Genomic DNA, 14,364 nt, shown 5'->3' with positions numbered 1-14,364 from the left:
CTCAGCTTGGAGATGGGAGTTCTGGCTCCTTTGGGTTCTGAAGTACAGACTCTGTTGCATAGAGTCAAGTACCACACTGGGAAGCAGAAAAGAATCCAGCTGTCCCTCATTTTTCTCCAGACATTAAATGAGAATGATGCTGTTACCAACACATGGTATATCCCACAGTAAAAATGAAGGAAGGGGGGGTGTTTGAAAGAAAAATGAAACACACTAATTAGGTATCAGTATTATCACTGCTTGTGTGGCACACATCTGCACTCCTGCCATTCTAGCAAAATTTCAGTCAGCAGAGGGTATTTAGTCAAAATGAAAATTCAGTCTGTATGTCTAATAAATGGTGCTGCTGCCCAGCCTTCCTTTTTTCCAGCAAATAGCACTGCTGCTCTCTGTCATGTAGCAGCCATGTCCTACCCTGAAGATAGATGCACTTCAGTGGTGTTGGCTTTTTTTTTTTTTTTTTTTTTTTTTTTTAATACAAGATTGCAGCGTTTCATAAAAAGCTTTCTTGGTCAGAACAAGTGTTGTCATGCATATGTAACATCATGATTAGTATCTTGCACTGAACTGGCTGGCATGCACAAAGTCCTATTTCCAGGTAGATCACACAGCCAGTTTTTCCTCAGCTGCTTTAGCACAACGCTAGCGTTTGAGTAGGAAGCCACAAGGACAATCTGAATAAGACAGTCACAGAATCAATTAGGTTGGAAAAGACCTCTGAGTCCAACCTGTAATGAAATACCACCCTGTCAACTAGACCACGACACTGTGCTCCACATCATCTTTTCCCTAACACCTCCAGGGATGGTGACTTCACCACTTCCCTGGGCAGCCTATTCCAATGTTTGACAACCCTTTCAGTGTAGAAATCCCTCCTGATGCCCCAAAAAGTTCTCATTTATCCCAACATGCCACAAAGCAGCCATTCTGGGTTTGCCTGGTGTTTCCGAGGTTGCCTTCTTCCCGAGCGACCCCAAGCACTACAAGCTCTGGTCTGGAGTGGCCAGGAATGCGCTGGCTCTACCTGCGGGAAAACCGAGGGATCACTTCGGGTCTCGCCAGACAGCACCCGAGGGAGCCGGGGTCCCTGAGGGGCGGAGAGGCAGGACCACGCATGACCAAGAAGTCCCACCTCAGCTTCCCAGCGTGCTGGTCCTCCCGCAGCCATCCCTCACCCGCTATCACTAGAGAGGGCTGAGCAGGATGGGCCAGCAGCGGCACAACGCGGGAGGCGCCGCTCTGGCTGCCGCTCGCCCTCGGCTGTGTCGGAGCCACCCGAGCGGGCTCGCAGAGCCGGACCGGGCCCCGGGGCAGCGGCTCCATGGGCGCGGGCAGGCAGCGCTGCCCTCCCCAGCATGGCACCCGCCCAGCGCGGCCCCGCTCCAGGGCGGTGGCGCGCGGGGAGCCCCTGCGCATGCGCGGCGGGCGGGGCCGGACCATGGGCAGGCGGCGAGCGGGGCCCAGCGTGGCCCGGGAGGTGAGGGGGGTGCGGGGGGTGCGGCGGCTGGGCTGGCGGGGGGCCTGGAGCCGCAGCCTTACTCCCGCCTTGAGCGATGGCGTGCGGTGCCCTTGCTCCTGCCGAGCCCTTGAGCCAGTGCCGTGAAGGGCCGTGGGGGTGTGTGTGCCCGTGGGAGTGCTGCGGCCGGCCGTGACCACCAGCCCGTTGTGTGCGTGCGGCGCTGGAAGTCAGCCGTGTGCTGCTGCTTCTTGAGAGGAGCCCAGTGATAAACCGGCATGTGAGGGGCCTGTAAATCACAGCGAGGAGAAAGGGGAAAGGCTGGGTTTCAAGAGTATGTCTCCCTTCTAAGGCTGCCTTTTCATTGTGCTTGGGTGTTTTGTTTGTGTCTCCCTCACTGGAGATTGCGTCTGTGCCATGTGCTTGAGGATGGCTCTTCTTGAGCAGGGAGGTTGGAGCAGGTGACCCACTGTGGTCCCTTCAAATCTTACCCATTCTGTGGTACTGTGATCTCCTGGGTGGCAGGAGGGCTGCTGGTAAGCTCTGCTGAAGCTTTGTCTTTCTGTAACCAACCTGAGTTGTGTTAGTTAAGATCTCCCTGAAGCATATGTCTTTCTGGCTCCTGCACTGAACAGTCCAGCTGTCTGGACTCAAGTCTGTTTTAGTTCAGGTCTGTGGGTTTGGATACTGTGGGGACAGTAAATCCTAAATGTTCCTCACAAATGGCTGCAATGGGGCAGAATTCATTCCATGAATCTCACTGGTCACCTCTCTGCCCTGAAGTGTTGTCAGGTGAGCGCATGCACAACAGACCAATGTAACCAGAATGGAAAAGCCAGGGAAATGGCAAGGCATGTCATATATGTGTCACCAGCTAGTAACATAAAGGTGAGTGTCACAGAATCCTTAGGGCTGGAAAGGACCTCTGGATATCATCTCATCCAACTCCCTTGCCAGGGCAGGGTCACCTAGAGCAGATCACACAGGAATGTGACCAGGTAGATTTTGAATGTCTCCAGAGAGGGAAACCCCACAGCCTGCTTGAGCAGTCTGTTTCAGTGTAAAAAGGTTTTTTCCTCATATTGAGGTGGAACTTCCTGTGTTTTAGTTTACAGGCATTGCTCCTCCTCCTGTCACTGGGCACCACTGAAAAGAGTTTGGCACCAACCTCTTCACATCCACCTTTAAGATATTTATATGTATTGATGAGACCCCCTCTCATCCTGCTGTGTGGAATGGGAGTTTGGTTTATGATTATCTGGTGTGTTTCATTGGTTAGGCTTTTATTAGAGAAACACAGTTCTGGGCACTCTAACCCAAATATAACCACCAAAGGGAGTCCAGAGGGCTTTGCTGACTGTCCAGGCTTCCTTTGGTGAGCCTACCAGAGAGAATTGAACTGTGACAATTTTTTTTTTTTTTGTGTGTGGTTGTGGTTTGAGAAGTGGTAGACAGGAAGCGTTGAGATGGTAGGGTCTAGGGTCTACCTTACAAAAAGAGAGGTGGTAAAATGGCTCAGCCTGTTAGGGACCTGCTGTTCACAGAATGAAAAGGGACTGATTTTAGCTGCCACAGAAAATTCCTGCAAAGTGTTTGAGGACTTGTAGTAGCTTTAGATTAAGTTTTGGGGTTTTTTTAAGAAGTTTTCAGGATGGAACATACTAGTTTTGAAAGGATTTTAGAACTACTCTTTTTTGTGTGTAACAGATAAAACTGTCTGTGCAAAGACACTACTACCAGATAAAATTCTTTCCACTTGCAGTCAGGAGAACACTACTGAAAAGAGGTTAGGGAGGAAGAAAAAATAATGCCTTTTAGCCAGAGAAAAAGAGGGCTGTGTTTGCATGACAACCAAGATACTTGATTCATAGGTTAAAATTACTCTGTTCAGTATTATCTTCTGAGCAGTTGTAAAGAAAACTTTTCAAACGAGTCTTAATATGGTGTGATGCATCACTAGCTTTAAAAGGCCTCATCTAGGCAGAGTCATGCTTGTTTAACTGAAGTCATGATGCTAAATGAATGCAATTTTCTATATGGACACTTATCAGATTAGCTTGCACTTACAAATTGCAGGTGTAATTGATATGATCTGGTTTAAATAGATATAAATGGGTCTCCATAATGTTGTGTTGGTTTAAATTTGTGCCACTTCTTTCATATAGATCTAGACTTTTGACAGGCAACCCTATTGACAATGCTGAGCTGCATAGGACTTGCTCGAGGAAATTCATCAGGAAAATGAAACTGGCAAGACTGGTCCATTTTGTACCAGAATAGTGAAAATGAAATTAACTCAGGAGAGTGACAAGGATGACCAAAGGTGTGTAGAGCTTTATGCAAGAAACTACCAAGCATTTCAGGTCCTTTTAAGCTGGAAAATATGACTGCAAGGGACCCAATATAGGCCTATATCCTCTGCATGCTATTTGTAGCTTTAAACAAAGAATGAACATACACTGTCAATACAAAGTTAGGGCTATCAAATGAAATCAGCAGCTGACAAGCTCAGAACAAACAGGAGGGGTTGGTTCTTCCCATAACCTGCTGTGAAACTTCTCACCAAAGAATATTGTAACCACTAAAAATATACTTGTGGCTCAGGCAACAACTGAAAAAAAATATCAGAGAAGCAGAAAAGTGCATTAAATTAAAGGCAGTGCCTGGGCAGCAAAATGTCACGTGTGTGCTTCTGTAAAGTATTGTTACATGTGTTGCTGCTTCTGACAGGGCAATGGCTGATCAGTGTCTGTGAAGGAACATAAGGAATAGGGAAAAGGCCGCCACAGTTTGTGCTCAGTGAAGCTGTTCAGGCAGAAGTTTTTGAAAATGTGGCTTACTGCTCTGTGGTCATGTCTGTGTGCGGTCCTGCAAAGCTGCTGCTCTGCGCTGAGGCAGGATGGGCTGACTAACGAGATGGTTCCTGCAAAGCTGAAGGAGGAGGTGGAGGTAGGATCCAGCCTTTCCTCCTTTAGCAGCACACAGGGTTGTTCTGTAGGAGGCATCTTTGCTGGTGGATCATCCTCTGCTGTGAATAGCTTGTCTGGTAAATATTTCCAAGCATGCTGTGGGCAGCGTGTCTGTGAAATGATTTTCCAGTGTGCAAAATGATTCCAAGAGCATGGAGAAAATGGAAGTGTGTCCATGAACAGCAAGTTAGCGCTTGAATTTAAACAAAATTTGTCTCTGCTGGACTGATTTTAATAATCCAGCCAAATTTGTGGATGCAGGAACCATTAATTCTTCTGTGAAAGAACAGCTCAAGTGTGCTGGCAGGTGACAAGGCATGTAAAGACTGCTCAGGGAAGGGGGTTTTTCTTTGCCCCCCCCTCTTCAGTTGGCTTTGATCTGCTTTATTAGGGTCAGAAGATAAAAACCTCATTACCTAATGCTGTTGGATGTCGACGTATGTGTGATATGGCTCTTTGCCAGTATCTTAATTAGGGAATTCATAAAAGCGGAGGGTGGATGCCAGTTCTTGAAAAGCACTTTTAGCCTTTCTGCTGGAAAGAAAGCTTTCATTAATTCGCTACAAAATGTATTAAATGGGATCCAGCTCAATTCTATAAGCAAACCTGCTTCTTTTTCACTTCTCTCTTTCTCTCTGCCTTTATGTGAGCCATTTTGGGCTCTCTGCCCAAGATGGTCCCAACAAATGGAATTTGTAATAAGCATGTAAGTCAGTTTGGATTGAAATCCATTCCAGGTCTCTCTAGTTTAAAAAGGTTTCCAGATCATGAGCAGGTGTTGCCAGAATTCAGCAAAAGTAGCTGAATGCCTTGTCAAAACTGTGGAGCAAAGGAGGCATCTGGTCTTAGATCCCTGTGTGGATCCAAAGCTGCTGGGACTTGACTTTCTGGAGTGTCTCCTGAGGACCTTCAGAAGGGCAGCTCTGTGTGCCCAGATCTGCTGCCTGGATGTGAAGCACGTTTCCTTCCCCCTTTTTAACTGGAACTACTTAAAGATGTTGCTGTGAATGAAGTCCTGTGTCCCTGCTACCATCTGTGTGAACCTGAGGAGCTGTCATGTGAGCTTTCTGCTTGCTGCATTTCAGCTCTGTCTCAAAGGATCCCCTTCAAGGAAAGGAGAGCTAAAAGGAGGAAAGGTTCATCTTTGCAACTCAGGAGGCACTGTGCTGAGATTGCCACTAAAGAAATAATGCAAGTGTGAAGTGCAAGGGTGGTTCAGCTAAGCGAGCTCGGCTTCTTGTTTTCCTCTGGGCTTCCATTGTGCCCAAGTACGTACCCCAACTAACCTCACATATTATTTAGTAGGAGGGAAAGCTTTTCATCCAAACCCAGCTCAGGTGAGCACCTGCTTCTAGGATTGCTCTCCTGGAGGGCTAGCTGTAGCAGGGAATTATGGCAAAGCCCTACAGATTTTCTTGTGTTACAATTTTACAGACTACGGCTCCCCCTAGGAGTTTCCTTAGCAGTCCAGAGAGTAATCAATAGTTCCCAGATATTATTCTGATTTTTTTCCTTGTGCTTATTTTCTTTTCTGTCTTTCTTTTGTTCTACAGTGAAGAGTTACTTGAATGGCTGAGTTGCTGAGAGATTCCTGGCTTGCAGGAGCAGCTCCTAAATGCCAAGCAAGGCAATGGCATTGACATATCAAGATAGTGCTCTGCCCATAGTTTGGGTTGGTGTCTGAGGCTTCTTATTCAAATGAGCTGCCTTCAGGAGGCAGAATTTATTGACTTAATTTATAAGTGGGGAAACTGAGGCACAGTGAATGGATAACATCTGTGAATCCCCACTCTTGTCCTTCCTTATAACCCCTAATAACCCAGGCTAGCCAGAAGAAAAGAAGTAGTGAGATTCTGAAAGAAAAGTATTTTGTTCATTCAGCAATCTTCCTTGCTTGCTTTTTCTTTTTTTTCTGGTTATTTTTATCCCTTGTGCCCCCAGCTCAGCACAGCTGATGGTGCAGTTCTGGGGCATGTGGTTTATTAGCAAATTATTGCTCTCCAGCAGGGGACCCAAACTCAGGTTTTGATTTAAGAGCAGTAAAACCAGTTGAAACTTTAAAGTATTATGTGGAATCTGGAGATTTTTAGTCAGCAGAAAGTGAAAGCACTGACAAAGTTGGGCAGAATATACTCTTGTTAAGTCTCATGAAATGAGGGAAGTATGGGCAGAGAATGTACTAGTGAGAGCAACTGCCAGCTAGGAGGAGCAGGCATGGAGGAGAGGATTGGAGTGCAGTAGCATGGATAATTTAGTGGTGGGGTTGGCAGCTGACTAAGTAAAGCTCTCATTAATTCTATAATGTATTATTTAGCATTATTTTTAAATATATTTCTAGAGAAGCCTTGGTGCACTGTAATAATTTAACAGGCTAAGGAGGAGCCAGGTAACACATGCTGAAGAATCTTTCCCTGTATGTGCATGTAAGGGTTTCCAACAGCTAAGGGAGCAGAAACAGCCATTTGCAAATGGTAGGAACTGGTGAGGGAGATGGTAATCCTTAAATTTCACTGGACCAACACCCTACCTCTGCTGTACCACACTGGTACTTAAAGTAACTTGTTGGTAAGTGTGGTCAGAGCTGGCCTGGGTGAAGTCCTTTCTTGGTCCTGAAGCAGACTGGAGCAATGCATCCTGCTGAGTTGTAGTGCATGACATGGCCATGAGCAGTTACAGTTAACATCCTTAAGTGGCACAGCTGGAAATGGAGGAGGACAATTATCCTCATCCAGGCAAAACCAAGCATTGCCAACAACAGAAGTGCTATTCCCTAAGCTTGGGATCAGGTGACATGCCTTGGTGCTCCCCTTGGGCTCAGGAAGCTGTGCATGTGCCTCTGGGAAGTTTGGCATCTTGAGTACTGGCAGAGTTGCCTAATAGCCCAGGACTTTGAGATTGCTATCTGATAAATCAAAGATTTATTTGAGCCTTCTTATATGTCCCTCTCCCCAGCTCTGCTGTGCTCCTTCCAGACTATTTAACTGACTGGTTAAACTTCTTTTCATGGTCTGCTTTATGTCAAGCCTCTTCTCTCCAGTTCTGCTTAGTTATAATGCTTGCCGGCTTTTCCTGAGCAGAAGGTGTGAGATTGTTAATGAGCTCATTAACAGGAGCTGATCAGAACAGAGCTGATCCCAAAGCAGCAATAATTAGGGAACAGTACCTTTGATTTTGTTTCCCTTATTACTGTTTATGAGTGTTTGTGCTCTGGGCTGCTTTTGAGGCTGGTGTCCAGGCAGCTCATTCCACCTTTACCCGGCACTGTGCTGCCTCTTAGTGTCTGGTGTGTGAAAGCTCCCACCGCAGGGAGGCCGTGCTGCCAGCCTCGGCCTTCCCTGGAGAGCCAGGCACAGCAGCAGTGTTGCACAAGCTGAAAAGAGAGGTCACTGCCACCTTAGTGCACCGAGGCCGTTTTCTTTCAGGCTAGGTTGTTGTGTTCATGTTGTCCGATTAGCCCACTGTTTCCCTGCTGGAAGCAAGCTTGAAAGACAAAGTTTTCCTTGAGATGTCTATGCTGTGGTTGCCAGGCAGAAGAGAGGAGTGATTCCCAGAACTGTTGGCTATGGTAGGGTCCCCTCCTGGGCAGTCTGTTTGCATACAAGGAAATGAACCCTCCTGTGCCTAGCTGTGGTTACCCCCTCTCCACAGGAAGACACAGGGGTGGCTGTTGGGATACTTGATGAAGAGACAAGGAGATAACCAGTGTTTTTCTGCACAGAAACTTGTTGCTGCCAACACTTGGTACAGGTTTGAAGGAGGCAGTGGCGAATGCTCTCTTGACTATACTGTGCCGACTCCTGTTGCTGTTGTAGATTTAGTTGAGTAAAAGAGACTGGAAGTGTCCCTTTGTTCCCTCTTCACCCAACCAGACAGCTGGGGGTGCTTTGTAGATTTCTGCATCCATTCACAGTGCTAAAATAAGACCCTGTCCCTCAGGCTTTGGTTTAGGCCAGTGTCTCTCCTTTTATCCTCTTAATTGCATAAAGATACCTAAGATCTACCTTTCCTTGTAGACCCACATGCAAAGAAACTAGAGCAGGCCGGAACAGGATCAGATCTAGCAAAAGGGTGCTGGCCAGCCACACAATAGGCAGCGTCAGGGCTGGTTTGGCTTTGTCTGGGGTGAAGATGTTACAGTTGTCTGGGCTAGAATACAGGCTGAGCTGGAAGATGATGAGTTCTCTGTGCTGTGATCTCTACACAGATCTGGGATTCTTCCCTTGATCTAGGGAGGAATAGTAGCTGAACTCCCACCATTTGAATGGGGATGAGTCCTTGTAAACTGGGAGAAGAAATGATGGTGACTGGAGTGGTGTTTTTCAGATTGATGGATTGGAGGAGAAGCTGGCACGCTGCAGACAGAGCATGGAAGAGGTGGACCTTAAACTGCGCAGGGAGAAGCTCAGCCCTGAAGGAAGGTATTGCTGACCAGCTCCTTACACAGCTGTGTGTGTGCACTTCAGCTTAGCTGTCATCCTGCTGTAGGACCAAACAAGGGCTCTTGAAGGGGTGGGAATGTGTGATTTGCCCATGACAAGACTTTCTTCCCACAGCTTGGAGCTTTCTTGGGGAATTTGCCTCTGTGAGAAGTGCAGTGATATAGAGAGAGAGCTGTATCTTATTAACAGCCTGACTCCAACCTGTGCCACAACCAGACAAGTAGTGCCTGAAACTTGCCAGTTCATATGCAGGCCTGGCTCCTGGCCTGTTAGGAACCTGCTCTGTGAATCTGGCAAAGGTTTTCTGCACACTGCTGCTCAAGCCTTGCAGAAGCCACCTGGGTTCAATCAGGGAGATGTGCAGCAACTACTACTGAGGGCCAAACCAGGCTGGGATCCTGCTGCAAAAGCAGCTGAGGGAAAACATCTGTGCCTGTGTTGCTAATGTGTCTGGATGTAGGGATGACAGACACAGCCAGACACACTGGCTTTTCTTGGGAATGGTAAGAGGGACAATTCCCCTGAAATCTGTGGCTGCCATAGAGGCAGCAGTTGTTGGCTTCTAGAGCTAGGACTCAGGCAAGGACTTTGGCCTGGATTTTGTAGTAGACATAGGCAGAACCTGCTGTTTCTCTTGAGTGTGAAGCAAGGGAATTAGATGTCCCAGCTGATTCTCAAATCTCTCTACTTGAGGACATTTTTTCAGTCACTAGCATCCTACTGCTCTGCTCCAAGCAAAAAAGGCTGGGAAGCTCAGTCATCGGTCCAGGGAATGGTCCTGATGATCCTGGTGTTTGCTCTACACTACTGTCCTGTAGAACCCCATTACAAATTATCATAGCAATAGTGATGTCTCCATCCCCTGATATTTATCAGGCTTACTTTAACTTCTTTGTTAAATTTTAAACTCTCCTTTGCACTCCCCCCTCTTCCTTTACTGGAGTTCTGTATCCCCATCAATATTTAGACAGGGTCCTGTCTCTTCCCGTCCCTCTTGTCAGTAGCTCCTCAATCTCAACAATCCTTTCCTGGCCTAAATTCTCCTTGTTAGTGTCTGTATTCTTTATCTGGGGCTTAGGTGGCCAACAACCAAACCTACAGCTGTGGTAACTTGACAGGATGTGATATATGATAGTTTCTGACTGAAATATAGGGCCTAGAGCAAAGAATTATGAATTAAGATTCCTGGGGCCTTCTATGAGTTTTACAGCTTGTATGGAAATAGAACTTCCATTGTCCTCTTCCAGACCCTTTGAAAAACCCTGGAGGGAAGGTACCATGATCAAAATTATCGATTCAGTGTATAGCACACAAAGAGGAGCTCTGCTTTTCCACTTTGAAGTTCAGTTGTCATGGTTTCTTCATGTCTCTTTCTCAAAGCTTCTTCCCTTGACTCTCTTCACAAGGCAAATTTTTAAGTAGCAGCTCAGTCATGTTGGTAAATCTGTCTTCTCACTTCCTACTGGCTGCCCTCCACCCAGTTTTCTTCTAGAGCCCTTTCCTCTCCTGCTGCTCCTGATGTAGCTTGCTTTCTTGCCCTCCCTTACACTTAGCTGTACACATAGATTTGGATCTCTTTCCTCCTACAGGTTGTTCTTGCTGTGCCCCAAGGGGAACAACAAACTCTGTTACACTTTCTGCCTTCTCTGAACTAGGAGATAATTTGTTAGTGCATGTTTATTTATGTGCGGAGTCTGAGAGGACTGACCGTGTCCTCACTGCCGTAATGGAAACACTGCTGCTTTCAGGAATTTCATTTTGGGTTTATATTTTAATCTGAGTATTAATTAATCATCTTGTGCAATTTAACACAAGGGCTGGGTTGGCCTAACTTATCTTTTCTGTTATTATGAGTCTTCAGTCTAATGACAGGTTAACTCTATTAGTACTGGGCTTGGATTCAGCTTGTTTCCTTTGAGTTCACCAATTTTTGTAAAGTGGATACCTCTGACAAAGGGATCCCAGCTTCAGATGGTGAGAAGAATTACTATTCGAGCACTAAGCCAAATGTGGTGGGGGGGAAGGATCCTCCAGAGAGTACATAAGGACCTTGCCCCATCCCATAGCTGTTTCAGAACTTCCTGCCTCACCTAGGGGGAACTGGAGCAGGGAAATGACCCAAGAGCCCTTTCTAGCTGTTTGCCTACACTGCTGTCCTGAAAGGAGAGATAGGAAGCAATTTGGGGGAAGGGAAAAATAATCTAAAATGCTGCATCTCTTCTGTTGCACAACTGGGTATTTCTAAACTGTCACCCTTCCAGCAGGGAGGGGTGAGGGGCTCATCCTCTGAGCAGATATCCCTGCAGTGGGGACAGTCTCTCTTCCATCATGTAAGCAAAGAAATAGGCTGTGTTCTGCCTCGCAGGTAATGAACTCCTCTTCTCATTACAGAAAGTCACTGGAGAGAGAGCGAAACTTACTAATGACCAAAGCTGACAACTATGGTAAGAGCTTCATTAAAAATGGTCCCTCTGGGCAGGATGGGATCAGTGCTGCAGCTTAGCTTTTTCTTCAAGCTCCTGCCACCTCTGACTTCTGCTTTTGAATTTAGCTTCAACCAAAGGGAGCTAGACTAATGGAAATGTAGTCAGCATATTATAATAGGAGTCTGCATCCTCCTACTTGAGCTGTACTTCCATAGGGAAAAAAATAAGCATCAGCTAATGAAGGGGAGAAAATGTCCCCCTCCACACACCCCAAATTACCAGTCTTTAGATAATCATAGCTAACAGATTGGCTTGAGTAGCTTGCAACATCCCTCTCCCCAACCTTTTTTTTTTCCCTTAGTAGAGGCTTGCTAGGCAAGAAGGTAAGTGCTATCAGGAGTGTAGCAAAATATACCTTCCTTTGGGAAGGTTCTTACTGCATCAATTTATGAGGCTACTCAGCACAAGAGCATAGCAATTCACACTGATGTGCTGCCTGCACTTCTAGAGAGCCAGGGTCTTTCCTTGGTGCAAGTCCTGCTGTAGACACTTAGAATGAAAGCCTCTCTGAGATACCATATTAACAGGACTTCCATTCCACTAGAGGTGATGCTTTGTACATCTTTGGGTATTGATCAGTGTGTTACCTGCTTGGCAGTACTCTGCAGCTGTGCAAGCAGCAGAGCTCACACAAGGGAAAGAGGCACAAGTATTCTTTTGGGTCTAGAGGGTTGAAAGCTGGGGTATGGCCAGCAAATTTGTAATTTTAACTCATGGTAGAGGACTGTTTCCAGAAGAGTAACAGTTATTTTAAAAAGACTGAAAGCTGTTCCCTAAGGGCCTACCACTAGAGACAGCAGAAGCCTGAAAATTGCTGCCACCCTTTTACCAGCCAGCAGTCAGCCATTCTTTGTGGCATCAGCAGAGCAGTGTGACAGCAGCTCAGAGACAGCAGCAACAGCCTCACCTAATGGTGACATCACTGCTATGGCCTCTGACTAAATCTTTCCTTATTCCAGCTGATGCACTTGAGGCCATGCATCACTTTAAGTTGGCACTGCTGTGCATGAGGTTATGTGACCCCGTCACCTCCTTTGTGGCCTTGCAGATTCAAGCAGGTTGCTCTGTGGCTGCATAAGAATGCTTGTATTAGGTGAAGAATGGGGCAGAAAGAACAGCTACAAGTCACTTTTGATTATCAACACCACTTGGGGAACTGCTGGAGGCTGCTTGTGCAAACTGTAGAGACAGTAAGGTGTGCAGTCTCTGCAGATGACCTCAGCAACAGAAGCAGTCAGTCTCTGGACAGTGCACACCCAACCTTGCCTGACACACACTTGGTGCTGTTTGGCCTTGCAGTCTGTAAGGCTGGAGGCCTCACTGCTTGCCTGTACCAGTCCGCAAAGTTTTGTGGAATAGAACTAGTAAGAGTGGGATTCTCATCTTTGGTAAAGGGAACCAAACAGAAATGGAGATTGGCAAGACTCCATACTTGAAGTAGCCACTGTGTTCCTCTCTCTGCATCTGTGGTTCTAAGGTTGCTTTCCTTCTCCCCGGTTTACCTAGCTCTAAAAAAACTAAAAGCTTCAGACCAAACAGAATAAGAGTGTCCAGGTTTAGACTTTTTCCACAATGATCTAATGATCTTTCTGAGGTGTAAGGAAACACAGATTCTGCAGCATTCAAAGGTGGCTACAGTTGTGTTTAAATTTTAGCACTAGAAAGAGCTACCAGGCTGTTACATCTAGAAGATAGTAGAAATAGCTCTCTGCCCTCCCATCTCCTTCATTCCCCTAGGGAACAAGCAGTTATTCTAATGACACACAGTCTGTCCTTAGTAGAGGCCTACAGCAATGTCATTTCCCAACAGGAACTGGTCTGGCACTGAAGTATTCCCAAGCACAGCTACCATGAGTGTCAGGATGAGAGCAAATGAAAGGGCTCCTACTAGTTTGGGTAGTTACTTCCCATTCAGCACAATACCCTGTTGGCAGCTTTGCATACTGCTCCCAAAATTTTTGCCTGTGGCCAAGGTGGCTTTGTGCTTCTTAAGAGAGTTTTGATAGGAGATGCAGCTGCAACATGAAGAACCTTCACAGGCAAGTCTTTTGTTTGTTTCCCAGAGAAAGAACTGAGTGTACTTCGTAAGGAAAATCGCAAGAATGCTGCCCTTGCTGTGGCCATGGCATTGCTGATTGCTCTTATTTACGCCTGCTGGACAATGTGATTGCACTCAAGAATTCTCCCTGCTGAACAAATGACTCCTGCAAGGAGCTCTTCCTCCTCTCACCATTGTGCCTCCCCCAAGGGTGAGGATCAGCATTTCAAATTACTGTTCTTGTTTATTGCGTCTCCAAGCCTTGTTGTAGGGAAGATTTTTCTCTGCAAATTGAGGAGGACAGGAGACAAACCAGAAATCACAGCACACTTGCACTTGGAAATCAGGTCAAGCAGAGCTCAAGGTGGTGCCATCTTAGCCAAAACACAGTCAGGACCGTGCAGCCTGATCCAGGAAGGCAATACATTCTCCCTTTTGAAGAGGACCTTTGTGATTACAGACAGGTGCTTTCTGCCCAGCCAGGTAGAATACACACCTTGGCTCCTGTGACACAGTCATAAACTGAAGGGACCAAGCTCTTGATGCAAAGGGTAATCTGTAGGTGTTGCAATTCTATATATTTCCAGAGCTGAGCTAAAGATGCTTCCTCTTCCACCCTGACTTCCAGGACCAAAGGAATCCTACATCCACAAAAGCAGATGGGATGTAGCTATCTCTGCAAGCATCCACATTGAGATATGGGTGCTTGGGCTGTGATATGATCTGCCTACCTCTCCAGTGCATCAGAGCTTGGTAGCCATTTTGTGCCTTTGAGAATCAGCATTTGCAGAAGACAATTTACTATCAACCCTGAGAGATCAAAGTGCTTCTGTAGAGCTTTAAATAAAATAATTTGACCTTTTAATTTCCTGTTTTGTTTATTTGGTGGATTTTTTTCTCCTGTTCTGTCCTGTTTTTCAGTCACTGCTTTATTCTCATCCTACTATTTCCTTACTGGCACATATTGCACTATGTT

At 46.3% G+C, this 14,364-nt stretch overlaps 1 protein-coding gene across 1 annotated transcript; it reads left to right on the top strand.

The window, feature by feature from the left end:
• Positions 1–1,306: 1,306 nt before the first annotated feature.
• CCDC167 (coiled-coil domain containing 167) lies at positions 1,307–14,253 on the top strand. Its single transcript, XM_054628743.2, has 4 exons — positions 1,307–1,477; positions 8,749–8,843; positions 11,256–11,308; positions 13,414–14,253. Exons 1-4 carry the CDS (start codon positions 1,322–1,324, stop codon positions 13,515–13,517), a joined length of 408 nt encoding a protein of 135 aa, XP_054484718.2. The 5' UTR covers positions 1,307–1,321; the 3' UTR covers positions 13,518–14,253.
• The last annotated feature ends 111 nt before the right edge of the window (positions 14,254–14,364 follow it).

The sequence above is a fragment of the Agelaius phoeniceus genome, chromosome 3, assembly GCF_051311805.1.
Source record: "Agelaius phoeniceus isolate bAgePho1 chromosome 3, bAgePho1.hap1, whole genome shotgun sequence".
Lineage (NCBI taxonomy): Eukaryota > Metazoa > Chordata > Aves > Passeriformes > Icteridae > Agelaius > Agelaius phoeniceus.
The sequence above is the reverse complement of the archived record's forward strand: the minus strand, read 5'-3'. Positions and strand labels throughout refer to the sequence as shown.